The following is a 26,845-nucleotide window of genomic DNA, read 5'->3' on the forward strand; positions in this document are numbered from 1 at the left end:
ATGACTCTTCTGTTTCACCACTCATGCCACCCTGTCATACAAAACACCAGGATTTGACCTCACACACTTCCATTTCTCCTCCAGACCTTGATCCGGTGTACCACTCACTCTGCTTAGACCTTCTACCATTCGTCTTCAACAAACCATCTCGCTATTTTCCTCCATTTTTACATTTAAGTCATTTAGCATACACTCTTATCCAGAGAGACTTACAGGAGCAATTAGGGTTAAGTGCCTTGCTCAAGGGCACGTCGGCAGACTTGTCACCTAGTCGGCTCCAGGATTCGAACCAGCAACCTTTCGGTTACTGGCACAATGCTCTTAACCGCTAGGCTACCTGCCTACCCGACTCAAGCACACCCTCTTCCTCTCTGCCTCTCTTTTCCACTCCATTCCTCCTACATATTCCAAGTTTGTTTCGCCTTATGATAATATTGTATTTCTTCTAACATATATCTTGCCCTATCAAAGGACGCCATTTCCTTCACACAAAACATTTATAAATTGACAAGTCAATCACTGGCGTTCATTCCACCAGCTCCATCAGTGATCTGTAGATGATCTGGGATGACTCCCTCTTCTGGGAGACCAAAAAGAGCTAGCTGAAAGCCACAACTGCAATGCTCTGATAGGCTGCCGCTAATACAGTATGCTGCCCCAAGCGGAAAAACTAAAATAATGAAATATACTTCAATAATACTTCATTAATACATTTTAAGTATATTTAAAATGATCTAAATTGAAAAAAATATTAAAAACACTGCTCAAAAAAATAAAGGCAACACTAAAATAACACATCCTAGATCTGAATGAATGAAATCATCTTATTAAATACTTTTTTCTTTACATAGTTGAATGTGCTGACAACAAAATCACACAAAAATTATCAATGGAAATCAAATCAACCCATGGAGGTCTGGATTTGGAGTCACTCTCAAAATTAAAGTGGAAAACCACACTACAGGCTGATCCAACTTTGATGTAATGTCCTTAAAACAAGTCAAAATGAGTCTCAGTAGTGTGTGTGTCCTCCACGTGCCTGTATGACCTCCCTACAACGCCTGGGCATGCTCCTGATGAGGTGGCGGATGGTCTCCTGAGGGATCTCCTCCCAGACCTGAACTAAAGCATCCGCCAACTCCTGGACAGTCTGTGGTACAACGTGGCGTTGGTGGATGGAGCGAGACATGATGTCCCAGATGTGCTCAATTGGATTCAGGTCTGGGGAACGGGCGGGCCAGTCCATAGCATCAATGCCTTCCTCTTGCAGGAACTGCTGACACACTCCAGCCACATGAGGTCTAGCATTGTCTTGCATTAGGAGGAACCGAGGGCCAACCGCACCAGCATATGGTCTCACAAGGGGTCTGAGGATCTCATCTCGGTACCTAATGGGAGTCAGGCTACCTCTGGCGAGCACATGGAGGGCTGTGCGGCCCCCCAAAGAAATGCCACCCCACACCATGACTGGCCCACCGCCAAACTGGTCATGCTGGAGGATGTTGCAGGCAGCAGAACGTTCTCCACGGCGTCTCCAGACTCTGTCACGTCTGTCACATGTGCTCAGTGTGAACCTGCTTTCATCTGTGAAGAGCACAGGGTGCCAGTGGCGAATTTTCCAATCTTGGTGTTCTCTGGCAAATGCCAAACGTCCTGCACGGTGTTGGGCTGTAAGCACAACCCCCACCTGTGGACGTCGGGCCCTCATACCACCCTCATGGAGTCTGTTTCTGACCGTTTGAGCAGACACATGCATATTTGTGGCCTGCTGGAGGTCATTTTACAAGGCTCTGGCAGTGCTCCTCCTGCTCCTCCTTGCACAAAGGCGGAGGTAGCAGTCCTGCTGCTGGGTTGTTGCCCTCCTACGGCCTCCTCCACGTCTCCTGATGTACTGGCCTGTCTCCTGGTAGCGCCTCCATGCTCTGGACACTACGCTGACAGACACAGAAACCTTCTTGCCACAGCTCGCATTGATGTGCCATTCTGGATGAGCTGCACTACCTGAGCCACTTGTGTGGGTTGTAGACTCCGTCTCATGCTACCACTAGAGTGAAAGCACCGCCAGCATTCAAAAGTGACCTAAACATCAGCCAGGAAGCATAGGAACTGAGAAGTGGTCTGTGGTCACCACCTGCAGAACCACTTCTTTATTGGGGGTGTCTTGCTAATTGCCTATAATTTCCACCTGTTGTCTATTCCATTTGCACAACAGCATGTGACATTTATTGTCAATCAGTGTTGCTTCCTAAGTGGACAGTTTGATTTCACAGAAGTGTGATTGACTCGGAGTTACATTGTGTTGTTTAAGTGTTCCCTTTATTTTTTTGAGCAGTGTACATTTATTGTCAATTTTATTTGTATTTTATTAGCATTTAAGTATATTAAATACATTTTTAAATTATCTAAATTGGGACACTTTTTTTGTACTTACACTGAGGGAAAAAAGTATTTGTACTTAAAGTGAGGGAAAAAAGTATTTGATCCCCTGCTGATATTGTACGTTTGCCCACTGACAAAGAAATGATCAGTCTATAATTTTAATGGTAGGTTTATTTGAACAGTGAGAGACAGAATAACAACAACAAAATCCAGAAAAACACATGTCAAAAATGTTATAAATTGATTTGCATTTTAATGAGGGAAATAAGTATTTGACCCCTCTGCAAAACATCACTTAGTACTTGGTGGCAAAACCCTTGTTGGCAATCACAGAGGTCAGACGTTTCTTGTTGTTGGCCACCAGGTTTGCACATATCTCAAGAGGGATTTTGTCTCACTCCTCTTTGCAGATCTTCTCCAAGTCATTAAGGTTTCGAGGCTAACGTTTGGCAACTCGAACCTTCAGCTCCCTCCACAGATTTTCTATGGGATTAAGGTCTGGAGACTGGCTAGGCCACTCCAGGACCTTAATGTGCTCTTCTAGATCCACTCCTTTGTTTCCTTGGCCATGTGTTTTGGGTCATTGTCATGCTGGAATTCCCATCCATTTTCAATGCCCTGGCTGAGGGAAGGAGGTTCTTACCCAAGATTTGACGGTACATGGCCCCGTCCATCGTCCCTTTAATGCAGTGATTTTTGTCCTGTCCCCTTAGCAGAAAAACACCCCCAAAGCATAATGTTTCCACCTCCATGTTTGACGGTGGGGATGGTGTTCTTGGGGTCATAGGCAGCATTCCTCCTCCTCCAAACACGGCGAGTTGAGTTGATGCCAAAGAGCTCAATTTTGGTCTCATCTGACCACAACACTTTCACCCAGTTCTCCTCTGAATCATTCAGATGTTCATTGGCAAACTTCAGATGGGCATGTATATGTGCTTTCTTGAGCAGGGGGACCTTGCGGGCGCTGCAGGATTTCAGTCCTTCACTGCATAGTGTGTTACCAATTGTTTTCTTGGTGACTATGGTCCCAGCTGCCTTGAGATCATTGACAAGATCCTACCGTGTAGTTCTGGACTGATTCCTCACCGTTCTCATGATCATTGCAACTCCACGAGGTCAGATCTTGCATGGAGCCCCAGGCCGAGGGAGATTGACAGATATTTTGTGTTTCTTCCATTTGCGAATAATCGCACCAACTGTTGTCACCTTCTCACCAAGCTGTTTGGCGATGGTCTTGTAGCCCATTCCAGCCTTGTGTAGGTCTACAATCTTGTCCCTGACATCCTTGGAGAGCTCTTTGGTCTTGGCCATGGTGGAGAGTTTGGAATCTGATTGATTGATTGCTTCTGTGGACAGGTGTCTTTTATACAGGTATTAAGCTGAGATTAGGAGCACTCCCTTTAAGAGTGTGCTCCTAATCGCAGCTCATTACCTGTATAAAAGTCACCTGGGATCCAGAAATCTTTCTGATTGAGAGGGGGTCAAATACTTATTTCCCTCATTAAAATGCAAATCAATTTATAACATGCGTTGTTCTGGATTTCTTTGTTGTTATTCTGTCTCTCACTGTTCAAATAAACCTACCATTAAAATTATAGACTGATCATTTCTTTGTCAGTGGGCAAACATACAAAATCAGCAGGGGATCAAATACTTTTTTCCCTCACTGTATACTTTAAATATATTTGGTGGATATTTAAGTTAAATATATTTTCTTGAGAAATGAAAAAGTATACTCTCAGGAACCATGTTCCTCAGCTGTGATGTATTACTTTAGTTCCTTGTTGCATAGAACATGTATGTTTTGGAATATTTGTTTTCTGTATATTTGTATTATTCTTTTCAGTCTGTCATTTAAATTATTATTGTGGAGTCACTACAATGTTGTTGATCCATCCTCAGTTTTCTCCCTTCACGACCATTGAACTCTGTAACTGTTTTACAATCACCAATGGCCTCATGGTAACATCCCTGAGAAGTTTCATTCAAGGACAACTGTGTCTTTTCTATGTCTGTGTGGTTTAATACATAATCCACAGCATAATTATTAACTTGACCATGCTTAAAGAGATATTCAATGTCTGATTTGATATTGTTACGGATCTTTCAATCACTGCCCTTTTATGAGGCTTTCAAAAGGCTCCCTGGTCTTTGTAGTTGAATCTGTGCTTGAAATTCAATACTTGACTGAAGGACCTTACAGATGTTGTATGGGTGACAGGGGAAGGGTTAGTCAGTCCATGTAATATATTATGTGATTTGTTAATAAGTCAAATTTTACTCCTGAACTAATTTAGGCTTGCCTAATCAAAGGGGCTGAAAACATATAAAATGACTATATTTTAGTTATCTAATTTGTATTATTTATTTTTTACTTTGACATTAAAGAGTATTTTGAGTTCATTGTTGACAACAAATGACAATTAAATCCATTTTAATCCCACTTTTTAACACAATAAATTTTGAAGAAATACAAGGGGTATGAATACTTTTGCAAGGCAAAAGTATAGTGTACTTGATCACTCACAAGCAGAGTTTCATTTTTTTTTTAAACGCTTCAAATTAAAAACAACTCCAAGTGTATTTTGAATGAATATACTAAATTATAATTAAAGCGTTTGAAATTGAGGTACAGTTTTAATGAGTGTGTTTAAATGTAATGATAGTGAGCATATAGTATACTTAAAGACTGAAAACAATTAATTTAAAGTACACTTTTAATAAGTGTATTGAAGGTTGATGATAGAATATTTATAATATACTAAAAGACTGAAAAAAATATGAATGTAAAGTACACTTTTAATAAGTGTATTGAAGTGTTATGATTGCATATTTAATGTATATTTAAGATATACTAGAAAAATACATCACGTATTTGAAGTATATTATTAGAATGTTTAATATATGTTTGACATTTGAGTATTTAATGTAGATTGTTGAGAAAACATTTCAATTAAATCAATTTTAATCCCACTTTGTGACAACAAAATGTGAGTAAATCCAAGGGATATGAATACTTTTGCAAGGCACTGTAGTTTCAGTGACAATAATGAGTTTTGAAGTACTTTCTGAATTCCTGTTCAGAAGAGTGCAGAGAAAGTTGACAATGATAACGATTGTTTATTGCACAGCTGAGGAACATGCTTTCTGAGAGTATACGTTTTCATATCTCAAGAAAATATATTTAAGTATACTTACAAAAAATTATTTTGAACTTAAATGTCCACAAAATATATTTGAAGTGAACTTTAAAAAACGCATGTGCACAAAAATTTGTATTTTCCCTAGCATCCTTTTCTGCAGTTGAAGTTTTGATTTATAATATGATATTGTTCCTCATATTTAGCTTATTCAAATGTTTTGATTTTCATTTTCAAACTGATTTAATGTTGTTCTTTTAATTACACATAACATTTTAGAGATTACACATTTTATTGAAATATTAATTTATAATTGTAATGTGAACAACTGAAGTCAGAAATGTCAATGGCGCACTGTTCTCAAATGTGTTACTTGTAAATTGCAGTTCCAGCCACAACTGCTTTGCAAATAGCATGTTAACATTGTCTGAGAAACTGCTTTGGTTAAGCAAGTAAACCTAAACACAGTTAATCACAATTGCTAATGTGGTTAATTAGTAGAAGTGTATTTGTGAAAGTATACTTGAAACAATATACAGTTAAAGTCGGAAGTTTACATACACTTAGGTTGGAGTCATTAAAACTTGTTTGTCAACCACTCCACACATTTCTTGTTAACAAACTATAGTTTTGGCAAGTCGGTTAGTACATCTACTTTGTGCATGACACAAGTCATTTTTCCAACAATTGTTTACAGACAGATTATTTCACTTATAATTCACTCTATGACAAATCCAGTGGGTCAGAAGTTTGCATACACTAGGTTGACAGTTTAAACAGCTTTGAAAATTCCAGAAAATTATGTCATGGCTTTAGAAGCTTCTGGTAGGCTAATTGACATCATTTGAGTCAATTGTAGGTTTACCTGTGATGTATTTCAAGGCCTACTTTCAAACTCAGTGCCTCTTTGCTTGACATCATGGGAAAATCTAAAGAAATCAGCCAAGACCTCAGGAAAAAAACTGTAGACCACCATAAGTCTGTTTCATCCTTGGGAGCAATTTCCAAACGCCTGAAGGAACCACGTTCATCTGTACAAACAATAGTATGCAAGTATAAACACCATGCAACCACGCAGCCATCATATTGCTCAGGAAGGAGACGCATTCTGTCTCCTAGAGATGAACGTACTTTGGTGCGAAAAGTGCAAATCCATCCCGGAACAACAGCAAAGGACCTTGTGAAGATGCTGGAGGAATCAGGTACAAAAGTATCTATATCCACAGTAAAACAAGTCCTATATCGACATAACCTGAAAGGCCGCTCAGCAAGGAAGAAGCCACTGCTCCAAAACCGCAATAAAAAAGCTAGACAACGGTTTGCAACTGCACATGGGAACAAAGATTTTACTTTTTGGAGAAATGTCCTATGGTCTGATGAAACAAAAATATAACTGTTTGGCCATAATGACCATCATTATGTTTGGGGGAAAAAGGGGGAAGGCTTGCAAGTCGATGAATACCATCCCAACCGTGAAGCACGGGGGTGGCAGCATCATGCTGTGGGGGTGCTTTGCTGCAGGAGGGACTGGTGCACTTCACAAAATAGATGGCATCATGAGGAAGGGAAATTATGTGGATATATTGAAGCAAAATCTCAAGACATCAGTCAAGAAATTAAAGCAAATGGGTCTTCCAAATGGACAATGACCCCAAGCATACTTCTAAAGTTGTGCCAAAATGAATTAAGGTATTTAATACAAGGTATTAGAGTGACCATCACAAAGCCCTGACCTCAATCCTATAGAACTTTTGTGGACAGAACTGAAAAAGCGTGTGCGAGCAAGGAGGCCTACAAACCTGACTCAGTTACACCAGCTCTGTCAGGAGGAATGGGCCAAAATTCACCTAACTTATTGTTGGAAGCTTGTGGAAGGCTACCCAAAACGTTTGACCCAAGTTAAACAATTTAAAGGAATGCTACCAAATACTAATTGAGTGTATGTAAACTTCTGACCCACTGGGAATGTGATGAAAGAAATAAAAGCTGAAATAAATAATTCTCTCTACTATTATTCTGACATTTCACATTCTTAAAATAAAGTGGTGATCCTAACTGACCTAAGACAGGGAATTTTTACTAGGATTAAATGTCAGCAATTGTGAAAAACTGAGTTGAAATGTATTTGGCTAAGGTGTATGTAAACTTCCAACATCAACTGTAAATATACTTTTTAAAAAAAGAAGAAAATTCAGGAGTTCAAATTCAAATACCATATTAGTATATTTCTTATTGATGAGAAATACACATAAAATGTACTTAAGGCGTATTCAAAGTATATTTGTTTTTCTCTTTATCGAATATACATTAAGTACTAAAAAGTGTCCACATTTAGATAATTTTAAATGTATAAAAAAAACTAAATGCTAATATAATACAAATAAAATGGACATTAAATGCATTAAATGTATTTACAGTGCTTTCAGAAAGTACAGAAAAGTGCCTTCAGACCCCGTTACCTTTTCCACATTTTGTTAGGTTACAGACTTATTCTAAAATTGATTAAATTCTTTTGTCCACTTATCAATCTACACACAACACCCCATAATGACAAAGCAAAAACTGGTTTTTATAAATTTTTGCAAATGTATTAAATATAAAAAACGGAAATATCACATTTACATAAGAATTCAGACCCTTTACTCAGTACTTTGTTGAAGCACCTTTGGCATTGATTACAGCCTCGATTCATCTTGGGTATGACGCTACAAGCTTGGCACACCTGTATTTGGGGAGTTTCTCTCATTCTTCTCTGCAGATCCTCTCAAGCTCTGTCAGGTTGGATGGGGAGCGTTGCTGCACAGCTATTTTCAGGTCTCTCCGGAGATGTTCGATCGGATTCAAGTCCGGGCTCTGGCTGGGCCACTCAAGGACATTCAGGGACTTGTCCCGAAGCCACTTCTGCGTTGTCTTGGATGTGTGCTTAGGGTTGTGGTCCTGTTGGAAGGTGAACCTTCGCCCAAGTCTGAGGTCCTGAGCGCTCTGGAGCAGGTTTTCATCAAGGATCGCTCTGTACTTTGCTCCGTTCATCTTTGCCTCAATCCTGACTAGTCTTCCAGTCCCTGCCGCTGAAAAAAATCCCTGCAGCATGATGCTGTCACCATCATGCTTCACCGTAGGGATAGTGCCAGGTTTCCTCCAGACGTAATGCTTGGCATTCAGGCCGAAGAGTTTGTCATTATGGGGTATTGTGTGTAGATTGCTGAGGATTTTTAAAAAATCTAATCCATTTTAGAATAAGGCTGTAACGTAACAAAATCTGGAAAAGGTCAAGGGGTCTGAATACTTTAAAAAGGCAGTGTAAAATTGTTCCAATTTAGATAATTTTAAATACACTTAAAATATGTCAATGAAGTATGATTTAAGTATATTTAAATATACTATTTTTCCACTTGGGAAGGCTGGTGGAACCTTTCATAGGCAGTTCTAGGAAGAACCTTTAGATGATAAAATGGTTCTTGGTAGAACCCTTCATAGAGGGTTCTAGGTAGAATCATATACAGGGGGTTCTTTGAAGAACCCTACATAGAGGCTTCTAGATAAAACCCCATGCAAAGGGTTCTACCCAGCACCAAAAAGGGTTCCCCTATGGAGAAAAACCGAAGAACCCTGTATGGTTCTACTTAGCACCTTTTTTTCTAAGACTGTATCCGTGTAGCAAGCATGTGAATATATTTCACATGCTTTGCGACTGTGTAGGCTACTTTATGCATGATTTCTCTATTGTATTATATTTTTCAACGAAAGTAAAGGACAGTAATGTTATGAGTAAAGTAGGAAAACCAGGTTTCAATAGGCGATAAGATATTGTTTCAGGAAAGGAGTGTATATATTTGGCCTGGCAAAGCGTTTTTATGCGTTAAGTGAATGGAAGCTGATAATTATAATACTTTTTTACTCCGCTGGTCTCGACTGGTCCTCGCTATCTGAGACCGAGTCGAGATCGAGTAAAAATTTATCCGACACTGAGACAAGACCGATACACTCAATATGTGGTCTCGAGACCAAGACCGGTCTCAAGTACTACAACACTGAACAACACTGTACCCTAACTGTACTCTCATTTTTGCAGAATATAGTATGAATAAGTATGAACCTGGTGGCACGGCAGAAACATTGGTGCACTCACAACCAAGAGGTTACAAGTTCAAATAATTAATGTATACTCTAAGTCAGGAGTACTTGAGCACTGCTAGTTTTATGTTGGTGGTGATAATTGGACAATTATTTACTTGATTCTGGGCAGCTTTTAGCAAAGTGCAGAAATGCATTCTAACAAAAACATATAGAAATGTATGTATGTATGTGTGTTTATATATATATTTGGGAGAAAAATAAACATATGGGGGATTGGAAGTGATGCAGACAATTACATTGATGGAAGTTACAATCTATCTGCAATATTAAAGCTGATCTACCCCCCACCCCAAAAAAAAATATATATATATATATTTCACAACTGGGTTTTCATGTGTAGTTTCATGGTATCACATGTTGAAATTTTGCATCCCGATGTTGTCATATTTATTTCACATTAATTTCATGAGATCATGTTCTCTCTCACATGTGCTCTAATGTTATCATGTGTAGTTTTATGTTATCACATGTTGTCAAATGTTGCTTCACATGTTGTCACTTGTTATTAACATTAACTTCACATGAAATCACACAAGATCACGTGTTCACGTGTTCAAATGTGAATTTCATGTTTTTTCTCCCATAAGGATATGTCCTGCTGTTTGTCTTCTCCTCTCTCTTTGCTCTCTCCTCTCGCTTTTCTTTCCCCCTCTCTCGTTTTGTTCTATTTAACTGTTCCAATTCATCTCCTCCACGGTGCTTTCATCGTATCTGGTATGCTATGGCTTTGGTGTGTGCTGCCAAACATGATCTGTTACACTGTCTGAGATTACTGTGCCAAGTCTCCTCTCTAATTTATGTGATCTCCATCTCCACTGCTGATTTCCTCTCTATTTATCCTTGATTTCTTCTTTCTTTTTTTCTCTTATATCTCAATATTTCTCATTTTCTTTCTTTCACACCCCACTCTACCCCTCTTTACATGTCCATGGCTTGTCTCTCTTCACTCCCATGCACTTTCTATCCTTCTCCCCCTCCTTTCTCTCCCGTCCTCTTCTTCCTCCACCTTCTGACCTTACCTGAATCTGTCTTTTACCTTTCCTATTTTCTCCATCTCAGTCCATCACCTTCCTCCAACCCCTTTATCCCCTCCTCCTCACCCTCCTTTCCTCTCTGTCCCTCTCTGTAGGAGTAGGTGACAGTCAACATCCCTCCAAAGCCTCTTCCTCATCCCCGTCTCCTTCTCTCTGTCTCTCTTTATATAGGAGTGGGTGACAGCCACCGACCTGCTGATCTCTCTGGATAGGCTCAACACTTTTGGAGACGAGTTCTTCAAGGACGCCAAGGTGCTGCGATCCTACTTCTACGCCATCTCTGATTTCTCTGTGGGAGCCAGGTAACACACACCTGACATCTGATTGGTCCTCAGAGGCCTTTGTCTGTAATCGTGGATACTCCCTCCAAAAACTTCAAAGAGAGACAAAACTATCACGCCTTTCCTTCACTCTTCTCTACTTCTTTCTCTTTCTCAATCCACCGGGGATTGTGGTCACTGCTGGAGCTCGACATTAGCCAAAAAGCCTAGGAGGGAGGGAGGGAGGGAGAGAGAGAGAGAGGATGTTTGCTGTGTAGTTTTGATTTATCTTTGTTTTGTTTGCTCCTTTCTCAGACAGACTCAACTATGAAACAACAACCCAGCTTGGAATAGTGGCCCATTTGATAGATAATAAAACACACATGGCGAACATTTCCTCCCTCTCTGTATCCTGTTTACATGATGAACAGTCTCAGCGCAAGCCCTGCATGGTCCAGGACAGGAGATTGTTACATAGAAACATAGCCTCTGTCGCTGTCTCTTTTCTGTCTCTGTTCCTCTGGTCCCTAGACCTGGGTTCAAATACTATTTGAAATAATTCCAAAACTGAAAACCCGGCCCCATGTCTGCTGGTCCCTGGGCTTATTACTCACAGTAATGAGAAGGAACAACAAAAAGAGGGCAGAACAGACAGGATGTCAATAGGCACGGCAGGATAACATGGACGTTATTAAGTAATTGAGATGAAGCCTTCACCCACTGCTTCAACAGGATCTGACACCTGTCATAAATGGTTATGATCACAGCGAGGCGTGACAATCTGACAAATGACCCAACAATGTCACCATGACACCTGAGGGAACGGCGAGGGGCAATCTGACCACTTGTTTGGTTAGCGTAGTATACTTAGCTTAGCTCATTGGATTGGCCATAGCAGTGCTAGCACTTGGCCAATTCTCACACTAAATGAATGGACACAATAAGTGCCAGGGTACGTCAATGTGTTGGCTTTAATGTTCAGCTAGTGGAATATAATAACTCAAAATAGTAAAAAGAAATGATCCAGAACTGATGGAGTACTGAGCTGCTATTTGATCTATATCTGTGCCATATTCATTATTGTGGTTGTCAAGTTTTCCTCAGTCTGCTAATAGAGACATCTGATTTGGTGGTTGGGGGCACTTTTCACTTCCTGGCTCACAACTTCCTTGTCACAACAACAACAACAACAACAGAAACAGAAATAACTGATTCGGAGCCGTTAGCATAACGAGTCTGGATCTGGGACAGCTGGCTAAATCTGACAGGGACAGGCACAGTGTTGAGCTCCCCTCTCCCCTCACAGAATGTCCCTCTACAGAACCAATGACAGAGAATGAGTTCCAAATGGCACCCTACTCCCTAATTCATGCATTACGTTTTACCAGGACCCATAGCGCTCTAGTCAAAAGTATTGCACTATATGATAGGGAATAGGGTTGCCATTCAGGACGCAGATAAGCACTCAACAGAACCAATGAAAGAGTGTACATAATAAGGAGAATCAGACACTATCATCCTCACTGTGTCACAATAAAGATATGGCCTGAGATAACAGCTATTAGCAATACATTCCCGATCATTAAATTACCATGGATAAATTGTGTCTTCTAGTCACAGGAAATTGTATTTTCTCGATTGGTTGGAAAGGAGAGGTATAACTTGATGTGTAGTTGTTTATGCTTAGGGACAGCTTGTGCAGATGAGAGTTGAACACACAGGGGAGTTGAGCAGTGCAGAGCAGTAGCCACTGAAGGGGATAAAATCTCCACCTTATCCCAGGCGATGTATCTGTAACTGAGGGTAATGGGAAGTGACAAGTCCTCACAGTGAAAAAACCTTCTCATTTTAAACCTATTCTCCACCACTCTGTCCTATTCTCTATTAATTTCCCTCAGTGTATATGTGTGGGCGTGCGAGCGAGCGTGCATAAATGTGTGCGTGTGTCCTCTGCATGCATGTGTGTGCATGCGTATGAGTGTGTGTCCATACAAGTGTGTGTATATTTGTAAATGTGTCTGCGTGCACACACACCTCTCCATCTTTATCCCGCAGGTGTAAGTGTAATGGTCATGGCAGTGAGTGTGTGTTGGACGAGCAGGGGGCTCTGGTGTGTGACTGCCAGCATCACACAGCTGGGGTGGACTGCCAGAAGTGTCATCCGTTCTATCAGGACAGGCCATGGGCCAGGGCCACCGGAGACTCTGCCAACCAGTGTATGAGTGAGTACTGTAGATTTGTTAAGTCACCCTTGGGGGGGGTTATAGTTAGTAAGTACTAATATTGCACGGTATACTGAAACTTTGGTACTTTTTCGATACAAAAATCTGGTTCAACTCATGTTGCACCGAAGTTAACACACTTGAATAATGCAACACAGCATGTACACATTTTGAAACTGTTTATTACTGTTCGCAAAACAATGTCCTTACACCCCTTATGGAAAAACCACATGATTTTACATGTGGAAAATCACATGATTTCACATGTGATATTTCCATATGTTTTGCACATGTGAAATCATGTGAAACCATATTTTGGAAAACTTCACGTGATGATGTAGATTTTCACATGTAAAGTCATGTGAAATATGTGTTTGTGGAACATTTCACATGTGATGATATTTCACTTGTGAAACCATGTGTTTTTGGAACACTTCACATGTGATGATATTTCACAGGACGTTTCACGTGATCGCATAACCATTCACAAAATGTCACATTAGATTTCACAGGTGAAGCCCTGCAAACAAAATGTGTTTTCATGATACACACACAGTGATATTAACATCCAGTGTTTCCAATTTACATATTTAACACACGACTACATTATGTATGTTTATTTATACAGTAATAATTCAAAATGTCCTTAAGTGGGATTTGAACTCACAACCGCTTGGTTCACGGCAATACAATCTTCCTACTACACCACAATGTCTGTCAGTAGCTGATTTTACCTGTATTCCTTCACTTTGGACTTCAAAGTAAATCTCAGCTTTTGTATTTGATCAAGACCCCAAATATGCTAATGAGCCCCACCAGTACATTGGCCCCACCTAGTGCAGTGATGATCCTTACCTTATATAGGTAACAACACTGTTCCCTAACCATTTTTGTTATATACTTTATATATACAGTAGTTGGAATAAGTATGAACCTGGTGGCATTGCAGAAATATTGATGCACTCCCAACCAAGAAGTTGCAAGTTCAAATCCTCAAAGAATTAATGTCAAGTGTCCTTGAGCACTGCTAGTTTTAAGTTGATGTTATGCTCTTGCCAATAAATCTGTGGCCATATCTCATTCACAGCTTTTGGTGTAGCTGCACTGTAGCAGGACTTTTCTGATTGCTAGCGACCAAGAGGTTATGAGTTCAAAATCCAATTTAAAGCCCAAGAGTTGTTACAGTACAAAATTATAGATGTATTTTACACTACTTGAAATCAGAATACAGTAGCATACTGTCATTTTATAGAAATAACACCTTGAAATTGTTGTATTTATTGACTTAATTTTTTATGCAACTTTAAGCAAAGTGCAGAAATGTATTCTTGCCTATCTCCATAATGTCTCCAGACCTGGTGGTGCAGCAGGAACTTCAGGTAGCTAGAAACCAAGAGTTTGTCAGTTCTAAATCCCAACTTAGGTTGAGTCCCAAGTAATCCGCATATTGCAGCATACTGTCCTCCAACATAAACACCTGAATTTAGCTGTACAAATACAGTAACTCGTTGTAGATTTACCCATTTTTACTGCAACTAGAGAAAAACCATCAGGGGACCATAACACAACGTTCTAGGGATGTCTCTGGAACAAACCGGGAACTAAACAAAACCTTCAGGTTACCATTACTGTTTTTGTATTTGTATTTATTATGGATCCCCATTAGCTGCTGCAAAGGCAGCAGCTACTCTTCCTGGGGTTCAGCAACATTAAGGCAGTTACAGTTGAAGTTTACAAGCACCTTAGCCAAATACATTTCAAATCAGTTTTTCACAATTCCTGACATTTAATCCTAGTAAAAATTCCCTATCTTAGGTCAGTTAGGATCACCACTTTATTTTAAGAACGTGAAATGTCAGAATAATTGTAGAGAGAATGATTTATTTCAGCTTTTATTTATTTCATCACATTCCCAGTGGGTCAGAAGTTTACATACACTCAATTAGTATTTGGTAGCATTGCCTTTAAATTGTTTAACTTGTGTCAAACGTTTCGGGTAGCCTTCCACAAGCTTCCCACAATAAGTTGGGTGAATTTTGACCCATTCCTCCTGACAGAGCTGGTGTAACTGAGTCAGGTTTGTAGGCCTCCTTGCTCACACACGCTTTTTCAGTTCTGCCCACACATTTTCTATAGGATTGAGGTCAGGGCTTTGTGATGGCCACTCAAATACCTTGAATTTGTTGTCCTTAAGCCATTTTGGCACAACTTTGGAAGTATGCTTGGGGTCATTGTCCATTTGGAAGACCCATTTGCGACCAAGCTTTAACTTCCTGACTGATGTCTTGAGATGTTGCTTCAATATATCCACATAATTTCCCTTCCTCATGATGCCATCTATTTTGTGAAGTGCACCAGTCCCTCCTGCAGCAAAACACCACCACAGCATGATGCTGCGACCCCCGTGCTTCACGGTTGGGATGGTGTTCTTCGGCTTGCAAGACTTCCCCCTTTTTCCTCCAAACATAACGATGGTCATTATGGCCAAACAGTTCTATTTTTGTTTCATCAGACCAGAGGACATTTTTCCAAAAAGTACAATCTTTGTCCCCATGTGCAGTTGCAAACCGTAGTCTGGCTTTTTTATGGCGGTTTTGGAGCAGTGGCTTCTTCCTTGCTGAACGGCCTTTCAGGTTATGTCGATATAGGACTCGTTTTACTGTGGATATAGATACTTTTGTACCTGTTTCCTCCAGCATCTTCACAAGGTCCTTTGCTGTTGTTCTGGGATTGATTTGCACTTTTCGCACCAAAGTACGTTCATCTCTAGGTGACAGAATATGTCTCCTTCCTGAGCGGTATAACGGCTGTGTGGTCCCATGGTGTTTATACTTGGGTACTATTGTTTGTACAGATGAACGTGGTACCTTCAGGCGTTTGGAAATTGCTCCCAAGGATGAACCAGACTTGTGGAGGTCTACCATTTTTTTTCTGAGGTCTTGGCCGATTTATTTTGATTTTCCCATGATGTCAAGCAAAGAGGCACTAAGTTTGAACGTAGGCCTTGAAATACATCCACAGGTACACCTCCAATTGACTCAAATTATGTCAATTAGCCTATCAGAAGCTTCTAAAGCCATGACATCATTTTCTGGAATTTTTCCAAGCTGTTTAAAGGCACAGTCAACTTAGTGTATGTAAACTTCTGACCCACTGGAATTGTGATACAGTGAACTATAAGTGAATGAATCTGTCTGTAAACAACTGTTGGAAAAATTACTTGTGTCATGCACAAAGTTGATGTCCTAACTGACTTGCCAAAACTATAGTTTGTTAACAAGAAATGTGTGGAGTGGTTGAAAAACGAGTTTTAATGACTCCAACCTTAGTGTATGTAAACTTCTGACTTCAACTGTATATACACAATTAAAAATATTAGATGACATTACATTTCAAAACACTTTACCCAATACATTTAGTGTGTCCCCTCAGGCCACTACTCCACTCTCACATATTTACAATACAACATCCATGTGTACCTGTGTGTAGAGTGCATGTCTTATCATGTGTATGTGTGTCTGTGCCTGTGTGTGTGTCTTTCCACAGTCCCCGCTGTTCCATAAGGTGTATTTTTACCAGTTTTTTAAATCTGATTCTACTGCTTGCATCAGTTTCCTGATGTGGAATAGAGTTCCATGTAGCCATGGCTCTATGTAGCACTGTGCGACTCCCATAGTCTGTTCTTGACTTGGGGATTGTGAAGAGACCTTTGGTAACATGTCTTGTATGGTATGCATAGGTGTCCGAGCTGTGCGCTAGTAGTTTAAACAGACACCTTGGTGCATTCAGCATGTCAACACATCTTATAAAAACAAGTAGTGATGAAGTCAAACTTTCCTCCACTTTGAGCCATGAGAGATTGACATGCATATTATTAATATTAGCTCTCCATGTTCTGAGCCAATTTTAATTTTCCAAGGTCCCTCTTTGTGGCACCTGACCACATGACTGAACAGTAGTCTAGGTGCGATAAAACTAGAGCCTGTAGGATCTGCCTTGTTGATAGTGTTGTTAGGCAGAGCAGTGCTTTATTATGGACAGACTTCTCCCCATCTTAGCTACTGTTGTATCAACATGTTTTGACCATGACAGTTTACAATCCTGGGTTACGTTTTCACATTTTGCATCACGAGATCATTTTCTCACATGTTGCTTCACGTTGTCTCATGTTATCACATTAACTTCACATTAAATCAAATGATCACACGAGATCACGTGTTCACGTGAAATTAATGTTGCTTTTCCATAAGGGACAGGCTAGAACACTACAAGACGATACCGGTAGCTTCCAGCCTTAACTGTAGGCTAACTTTCCTTGCTAGCTTACAGCTGAATTCACTACCCTAGTATTTTGTTTGTGATAGTATGCAAACCATAACGCCACCAAAAACTCATTCACTTCTTCATCTCTCTTGCCTCCCGTCTGGTTTCCACTACCTTCCATAGCCACAAAGGCCGATTCCACAGCTACATTCTGCCTTTATGTACATACAGTATCTACCTCAATTACCTCGTACCCCTGGACATTGATCTGGTACTGGTACTCCCTGGATATAACTTCTTGTGTCACAATTTATTTATTATTTTTTATCATTTAAACTCTGCATCGTTGGGAAGGGGTCTTGGGGAGGGCTCTTGGTTGGTAGAGCATGGCCTTTACAATGCTTGTATAGTGGGTTTGATTCCCAGGACCACCTGTAAGTAAAAATGTATGCATGCATGACTGTAAGTCGCTTTGGATAAAAGTGGCTGCTAAATGGCATATATTATTGTATTTACAAAGCATACCTACTGTAATAATATTGAACTTATATGTAAATGTAACATCTGTAAGATGTTGGTGTACCATAATGAAGATTAATTCCATGTGCACATGTGTACTGTCCGTCCGTGCATGCATGTTTGGGGTTCAGGATTATCGCGTTGTGCGCTGAGCGGTGAAAGGCTCCTTTGAATGCTGCTGAGGAGGAATTGTAATTGGTTGGATGGATAAACCTATAAAGGAAAGGCGCCTCGTGAATTGTTTTTATGCTAGATTCTATTAAGCAACAAGATTGTTTGAATTACACTCAGGCTGTGTTCCAAATGCTACCCTAATCCCTATATAGTGCACTACTTTTGATAGAGTGCCATTTGGGATGCAAGCCTCAGTCTCTGTACATAACAGATGGCATTCTTAAATAGACTGCTGCATGTACTGTGGAAGAAGTGAATATATTATTCAATAAATACAACTCCCTACAAAAAAGAAAAGATGCGCTGTATGTGAAAGTACGAGAGGAATAAAAATGCATCCCAAAACGCTCTCTGTTTTGTAACTCCACCCTCTGTATCCAGTGAGATAGAAACTCATTTTGACGCAGCTTGCCGGGCCAAGCTCTCTCTCGCCTCTCTGCCGTCTAAGGCATGTGTCTGGAACTAGCACCATACGGCCCTGCTTGTCAGAACACAAACACTGTAATTGAAAAGGACTATATTTTCTCAGCCAAGAGAGAGAGTTGAGCAAAGTTCACACACACATGCAAGCACGCACACACTCATGGTTGTCACAACATCCTTCTGCTTCTTACGAAGTTACTTAGCAGCCCTAAGTGTCATGTTTAGCACACTATCCAGTTCCTAGTTAGGAAGCGGTTTTAATCAGTGCACCTGAGCTACCTGCCTTGAATACATGTGTAATGACTCAGGCAGACTCAATCTGTTTGCAGTCACAAACATTATCACTCATGATCATCTTTAAGGCTTTTTTAATCTCATACCATCACGTCTGCTACATAAACAGTAAACAAAAATCAACACATGTAATCTTGAAAACGAGATGGTGCATCTCAAGAGATTTCATCCTGCAAAATGTCAAATCAAAATTAATAAATAGTTGACTGTAGGTTGTATTATATCTTATATTTTCACATTTGAGTCATTAGCAGACTCTCTTATCCAGAGTGATTTACAAATCAGACTTTCATATCTTGCTGTATGCCCACCTGTATGCACTTAGGCCCGAATCCTATAACTTGAGAATGACACGTGATAAGGTGTGGATGCAGCCCTGCTTTATGTCCTTGATGATCTTGAGAGTCTAGTGAATATGCCTACTCTCTAGCAATCAATATACTCTAACTGCTGATACACTCTTTTCCTACACTGTGGAGCAAAAGGCAAATAGAATGAAGCCTATCCTATCTTCCAGCATCAGGGAGGAATAATCATATGGTTATTGCAAACTCAACAGAGAGCTTGATGTGTAATAAAATTGGTAATTTCCTACAATCCCCCCTCGGGAAGCCAGATAGGCAGACAGCAGAACACTGCGGTGGAGAGGAAATGCATGCAGCGTATTTTAACGGAGCCCTGTGATAGGAGATTATCGCCTGAGTAATTGTCTCTTGTACAAACATGTGTTAAAGTTATCGCGGTGCCCCATGACTAAGGGATTGGCTGCTCATTTTGCCCGTGTGAATTGACATTAGTAACCAGCCTGTAAATTATGATACAATCCCACACACATAATTTCTCATAAACATAACCTCCACCCTTTCTCTTTCGTTTTTCCTCCCCCATCTCATTCTACCTCTCTTCTCCTTCCCATCTCTCTCTCGCTGCTATTACCCTATCGCTCTCTTCTGCCCCCACATCTCACTCTCTATCTCTCTCTCTCCCTCTCCCTCTCGCTCTTTCCCTCTCCCCTTTTCTTCTCCCTATTTCCCCACTCTTCTCCCCCCCCACCTCCTCCTTTTTCTCTCCTCAGAGTGTAACTGCAGTGGGCGAGCGGATGCGTGTGTGTTCGATGCGGAGCAGTACCGTAGCACAGGGAGTGGGGGGCGCTGTGTGGACTGTAGGGACCACACTGATGGACCGCACTGTGAACGCTGCAAAGAGAACCACTACCGACGGTCACCACAGGACCTATGCAGGCCCTGCGACTGTAACGCCATAGGTAAACCATCTATTTTAGACTGTTTCATATTGTGGCATTATGAACATTCATTTATTCACTCAATCAATGTTTCATTCATTGTCATTCATTCATTCTTATTCAATCCGTCACTGTAACTTGTTATTGATCATTAAAGAGCAACTGAACCCCCAAAAAACTACTTCTCTGGTTGAAAACGGCCTATGTGGCATCAATATGAGTCAGAAACATTTTTTCTAGTGTAGAAATTGGTAACACTTTACATTAAGTTGTCTCTATTACAATGTAACTAACACAGTAATAACTGCATTAACAACACAGTAGTTACATAGATTTTGCTATGTAATTGCATAGTAATAGGGTTGTTGTGAAATCAGTTATTAAACAATTTGAACAAGGAATGTGTAATTACACATCACTTGCTGAAGGTTATTCCACATGTGTAACTACTGATGTTATTACACATTCTCTTGCTCCACTACGTAACTAATGTTTTGTAATTACACATTTGAAAGTTACCTGTGAATTACCATGTTAATAACTGCCACTACCATTGAATCCACATGTAATACCAGGGTTGATAAATAGGCTAGAACCTGGTAACATCAATTGTAACACACCACACCCTTTCAATAACTACTAGTAATTTTCATTTAGTTTATTCCTATGTTATGTCCTGACTCAAAGGCTATACCGAATCAACTGTAAAGTAAGAACAATGTAGTTACATAGGATATACTTAATTATTATGTACCTACCCAGGAGGAAGCAACTTAATGTATCATGAAACCCAGTAGGGTATAACCTTTATAATTACAATGTAGTTCCAATTTAACAACATTTCTAGTTACAATGTAACAACCTTTGCAGTCTAACCAGGAGAAATTAGGAGACAGGAGAAAATTAGTTTGAACCCATTTCGTTACATTTTACTTACAATGTAATAATCTTTAACAACCAACTCTGTAATTACAATGTTGTTACAAAAGATATACCTGTACTTACAATGTACTTACACAGGTACAAGCAACTTAATGTAAAGTGAAGTGACGTTTTAATTACTTTGTAGTTACAATGTAACAACCTTTGCAGAAAATAGGCTAACAAGGAGAAATAAGAATACAGGATATATTTTCCATTCATTTTCACACCATTCAATTAAATTGCCTATTTCAGACTCAAAGCAATAACAATTTTAGTTAGTCATACGTACTAATACAGGGTGGTGGTAAAGCTAGCTAGCTAGAATTTCCCCATTATTCACGAATGTCCTTAGCTAGCTAGCTAGCCAGTGGCGTCAATTCAGCTAAACCTATAGGGTATGGCAATTTTGGGGAAGTTGAAGCTCATTTACTGCATTTCTTCACAATTTAAAACTCTAAAATGCTATTTGGAGAACAGCAAAAACAAGCAAAAATTAAATATTAGGTTTAAAGGTCTGTGGAATGGCATATACAATGTCAACCACTACTCAACCTCATCATGAATTGACTCATTTACTTCTGGAGCGGCACATACAGTGCAACGTGAAATAGATGCATAATACACGCTATCAAGTCACAACAAGGCCGACTTCAAGTGTCGACATCCATAGGCGGCACGTGAGTTTCAGGTTTGGGGAAGCAATTTTTTCAATTGGGCCTCTATCATCGTATTTGCAGACATATTTAAAATAGGCTACTATTCCTAATGTGATGAGTAGATTGCATAGTCATAATTTAGGCTGATAATATAACTCAATCAATGCTAGAAAAACAGACTGTTCTGAACAATGCATGTCTGAATGCGTAGTGACATGGAGCAGGCCTAATCAGATATGTTTCTTCTCCTTTCTTTGAACGGGAAAATGTTCACCTTTTATAAAAACATTTAATGCAATTCTACTACACTTTATATGACTGGAGACATAAGCAACACATTTTTTAATAAGAAACATATCAGTAGTCTATTCTGTTCACACTGACAAACAGATCAATAAAAACAACCTTGTCTTGGATGCAACCATCTACAGTGGCTTGCGAAAGTATTCACCTCCCTTGACATTTTTCCTATTTTGTTGCCTTACAACCTGGAATTAAAATGGATTTTTGTATCATTTGATTTACACAACATGCCCACCACTTTGAAGATGCAATTTTTGTTGTTGTTGTGTGAAACAAACAAGAAATAAGACAAAAAAACAGAACACTTGAGCGTGCATAACTATTCACCACCCCAAAGTCAATACTTTGTAGAGCCACATTTTGCAGCAATTACAGCTGCAAGTCTCTTGGGGTATGTCTCTATAAGCTTGGCACATCTAGCCACTGGGATTTTTGCCCATTCTTCAAGGCAAAACTGCTCCAGCTCCTTCAAGTTGGATGGGTTCCGCTGGTGTACAGCAATCTTTAAGTCATACCACAGATTCTCAATTGGATTGAGGTCTGGGCTTTGACTAGGCCATTCCAAGACATTTAAATGTTTCCCCTTAAACCACTCGAGTGTTGCTTTAGCAGTATGCTTAGGGTCATTGTCCTGCTGGAAGGTGAACCTCCGTCCCAGTCTCAAATCTCTTGAAGACTGAAACAGGTTTCCCTCAAGAATTTCCTTGTATTTAGCGCCATCCATCATTCCTTCAATTCTGACCAGTTTCCCAGTCCCTGCCGATGGTGTTCTTGGGGTGATGAGAGGTGTTGGGTTTGCGCCAGACATAGCGTTTTCCTTGATGGCCAAAAAGCTCAGTTTTAGTCTCATCTGACCAGAGTACATTACATTACATTTACATCATTTAGCAGACACTCTTATCCAGAGCGACTTACAAATTGCCTTCTTCCATATGTTTAGGGAGTCTCCCACATGTCTTTTGGCAAACACCAAACGTGTTTGCTTATTTTTTTCTTTAAGCAATGGCTTTTTTCTGGTCACTCTTCTCTAAAGCCCAGCTCTATGGAGTGTACCTCTCAAAGTGGTCTTATGGACAGATACTCCAATCTCTGCCGTGGAGCTTTGCAGCTCCTTCAGGGTTATCTTTGGTCTCTTTGTTGCCTCTCTGATTAATGCCCTCCTTGCCTGGTCCGTGAGTTTTGGTGGGCGGCCCTCTCTTGGCAGGTTTGTTGTGGTGCCATATTCTTTCCATTTATTAATACTGGATTTAATGGTGCTCCGTGGGATGTTCAAAGTTTCCCCCCAAAATTTATAACCCAACCCTGATCTGTACTTCTCCACAACTTTATCTCTGACCTGTTTGGAGAGCTCCTTGGTCTTCATGGTGTCGCTTGCTTGGTGGTGCCCCTTGCTTAGTGATGTTGCAGACTCTGGGGCCTTTCAGAACAGGTGTATATATACTGAGATCATGTGACAGATCATGTGACACTTAAATTGCACACAAGTGGACTTTATTTAACAAATTATGTGACTTCTGAAGGTAATTGGTTGCACCAGATCTTATTTAGGGGCATCATAGTAAAGGGGATGAATACAAATGCACACACCACTTTTCCGTTATTTATTTTTTAGAATTATTTGAAACAAGTTCTTTTTTTTCATTTCACTTCACCAATTTGGACTATTCTGTGTATGTCCATTACATGAAATCCAAATAAAAATCCATTTAAATTACAGGTTGTAATGCAACAAAACAGGAAAAACGCCAAGGGGGATGAATACTTTTGCAAGGCACTGTAATCTAGGCCTACCAAAAAGGGGAGACACAAATTGTACAATATGACCTCCATCTTGCCTGGAGGAGGAAATAATAGTCCCCCAAAAATCTTTCCAGTGGTACTGATCCAATGATAAAGACAGTGAATATGCATGCACTCACCGGGGATATGGCTAATTGCCAATGGCCAATGTTCACTCAATTGGGAACATTTTGATAACTAGAGACCAGACCTGGTCAGAAAATAATTGTATTCTGTAGTTTATTTGAAAATACCAACTTTTCAAATATTCGAGGTAGTCGAATATAGAGAATCAACTAAAGGCAACTATTGGCAACTATTTCCTTTGATATTTAATTACGTCTCAGAAAAACAAATAATATTTGAAGGTATTTGAATATATGCAAGTTATTTGAAAACAAACAAAAATATTTATTTGATGGCTGCCAAATATCTTATGAAGAACCAAAAACTAGAACAGTTAGTTTAATTACTATGGATTTATTTTCCCTGGTTGACACAGACATGCTCAGGAATGTGATAGCACAATTTAAGCCTTCTACCTGCCTTCTCGATCCTATCCCCACCACTTTCTTCAAAACCGTTTTTAATTGCATATCTGAAGAAGTGCAAGCTATTGTTAATCACTCTCTGTTCACAAAAGCACTGAAAACTGCTATTGTGAATCCCCATCTGAAGAAAAGTAATCTAGATTCTTCAGCTCTAAGCTATTTTCGTCCAATCTCCAACCTTCCATTCTTAAGCAGAATTCTGGAGAAATTGGTTTTCAAACAGCTAAATGATTTTTTAAGTGCCAACTGTATTTTTGAATGCCCACCACAGCACAGAGCAGCCTTAGTTAAGTGGTAAATGATCTTAGATGCCAAACAGCTCTCTGTCCTTGTACTCTTGGATGTAAGTGCTGCATTTGACACTATTGACCATGATGTATTCAAATCGTTTTTTTAAAAGTAGTTGCTTTCTCAGGTCTGTAATCAAATAGTTTTAAAAAGTAGTACTTTTTTCGGATATGTATTCAAATAGTTGTACTCACCTCCAACATAACTATTTGTGCCGCCCAAAAAAGTATTACTTTCCACAAAACATATTTAAAAATATAGTCATCTCAGGTCTGCTAGAGACAGATTAGAGTATTTTCTTTGTCTTCCCTTTTCAGCAATAGCCACTTGCTTTCTAAACTATGTTTTCCCTATGATGGTATTTTGAATTGTTGCTATACGCCTAGGTCTATTTAACAGCTTTTCAGTGATCGCAACGAAAAAATCAGCAACACTCTGAAAGTATTCAGACCCATTCCCTTTTTCCACATTTTGTTACGTTACAGCCTTATAAAATGGATTCAATTAATTATTTTCCTCATCAATCTACACACAATACCCCATAATGACAAAGCAAAAACTGGTTTTTCGAAATGTTTGCAAATGTATAACAAATAAAAAACAGAAATACCTTATTAAGTATTCAGACCCTTTGCTATGAGACTCAAAATTGAGCTCAGGTGCATCCTGTTTCCATTGATCATCCTTGAGATGTTCAAGCAACTTGATTGGAGTCCACTTGTGGGCATGATTTGGAAAGGCACACACCTGTCTACATAAGGTCTCACAATTGACAGTGCATTGCAGAGCAAAAACCAAGCCATGAGGTAGTCAAGATCGAAGGAAAGAGGAATGGAGCAAAGTACAGAGAGATCCTTGATGAAAACCTGATCCAGAGTGCTCAGGACCTCAGACTGGGGCGAAGGTTCCCCTTCCAACAGGACAACGACCCTAAGCACACAGCCAAGACAACACAGGAGTGGCTTTGGGACAAGTCTCTGAATGTCCTTGAGTGGCCCAGCCAGAGCCCGGACTTGAACCCGATTGAACATCTCTGGAGAGACCTGAAAATAGTTGTGCAGATACGCTCCCGATCCAACCTGACAGAGCTTGAAAGGATCTGTAGAGAGGAATGGGAGAAACTCCCCAAATACAGGTGTGCCAAGCTTGTAGCATCATACCCAAGAAGACTCTAGGCTGTAATCGCTGCCAAAGGTGCTTCAACAAAGTACTGAGTAAAGGGTCTGAATATTTATATAAATGTGATATTTCATTATTGTTATTTTTTTTGTGCAAAAATTTATAAAAACTTGTTTTTGCTTTGTCATTATGGGGTAGATTGAGCGGAAAAAAACAATTGAATCAATTTTAGAATAAGGTTTTAACGTAACAAAATTTGGAAAAACTCAAGGGGTCTGAATATTTCCCGGAAACACTGTATATACAAAATGTATGTGGACCCCCCTTCAGATTAGTGGATTTGGCTATTTCAGCCACACCCGTTGCTGACAGGTGTATAAAATTGTGCACACAGCCATGCAATCTCCATAGACAAACATTAGCAGTAGAATTGCCTTACTGTAGAGCTCAGTGACTTTCAACGTGGCATCGTCATAGGATGCCACCTTTCCAACAAGTCAGTTCGTCACATTTGTGCCCTGCTAGAGCTGCCCCGGTCAACTGTAAGTGCTGTTATTGTGAAGTGGAAACATCTAGGAGCAACAACGGCTCAGCCGCGAAGTGGTAGGCCACACAAACTCACAGAACAGGACCGCTGAGTGCTGAAGCACGTAGCACGTAAAAATTGTCTGTCCTCGGTTGCAACACCCACTGCCTCTGGAAGCAACGTCAGCACAAGTACTGTTTTTCGGGAGCTTCATGAAAGGGATTTCCATGGCCGAGCTGCCGTACACAAGCCTAAGATCACCATGCGCAATGCCAAGCGTCGGCTGGAGTGGTGTAAAGCTCGCCGCCATTGGACTCTGGAGCAGTGGAAACACGTTCTTTGGAGTGATGAATCACGCTTCACCATCTGGCAGTCTGACAGACTAATATGGGTTTGGTGGATGCCAGGAGAACGCTACCTGCCCAAGTGCATAGTGCCAACTGTAAAGATTGGTGGAGGAGGAATAATGGTCTGGGGCTGTTTTTCATGGTTTGGGCTAGGCCCCTTAGTTCCAGTGAAGGGTATTAAAATAAAAATATTGGTACTTTTACCCCCCAATTTCGTGATATCCAATTGGTAATTATGGTCTTGTCCCATCGCTGCAACTCCCG

The 26,845-nt window shown here is 40.1% G+C and overlaps 1 protein-coding gene across 1 annotated transcript in view; it reads left to right on the forward strand.

The window, feature by feature from the left end:
• Positions 1 to 26,845, forward strand: part of LOC121541497 (laminin subunit gamma-3) — a 224,050-nt gene that overhangs the window by 57,758 nt on the left and 139,447 nt on the right. Inside the window, exons 3-5 of the mRNA XM_041850554.2 lie at positions 10,862 to 10,992; positions 13,006 to 13,172; positions 19,921 to 20,109. Coding sequence (XP_041706488.1) covers positions 10,862 to 10,992; positions 13,006 to 13,172; positions 19,921 to 20,109 — 487 coding nt within the window. The remainder of the gene's footprint in view (positions 1 to 10,861; positions 10,993 to 13,005; positions 13,173 to 19,920; positions 20,110 to 26,845) is intronic.

The sequence above is a fragment of the Coregonus clupeaformis genome, chromosome 27, assembly GCF_020615455.1.
Source record: "Coregonus clupeaformis isolate EN_2021a chromosome 27, ASM2061545v1, whole genome shotgun sequence".
NCBI classification, from domain to species: Eukaryota; Metazoa; Chordata; class Actinopteri; order Salmoniformes; family Salmonidae; genus Coregonus; species Coregonus clupeaformis.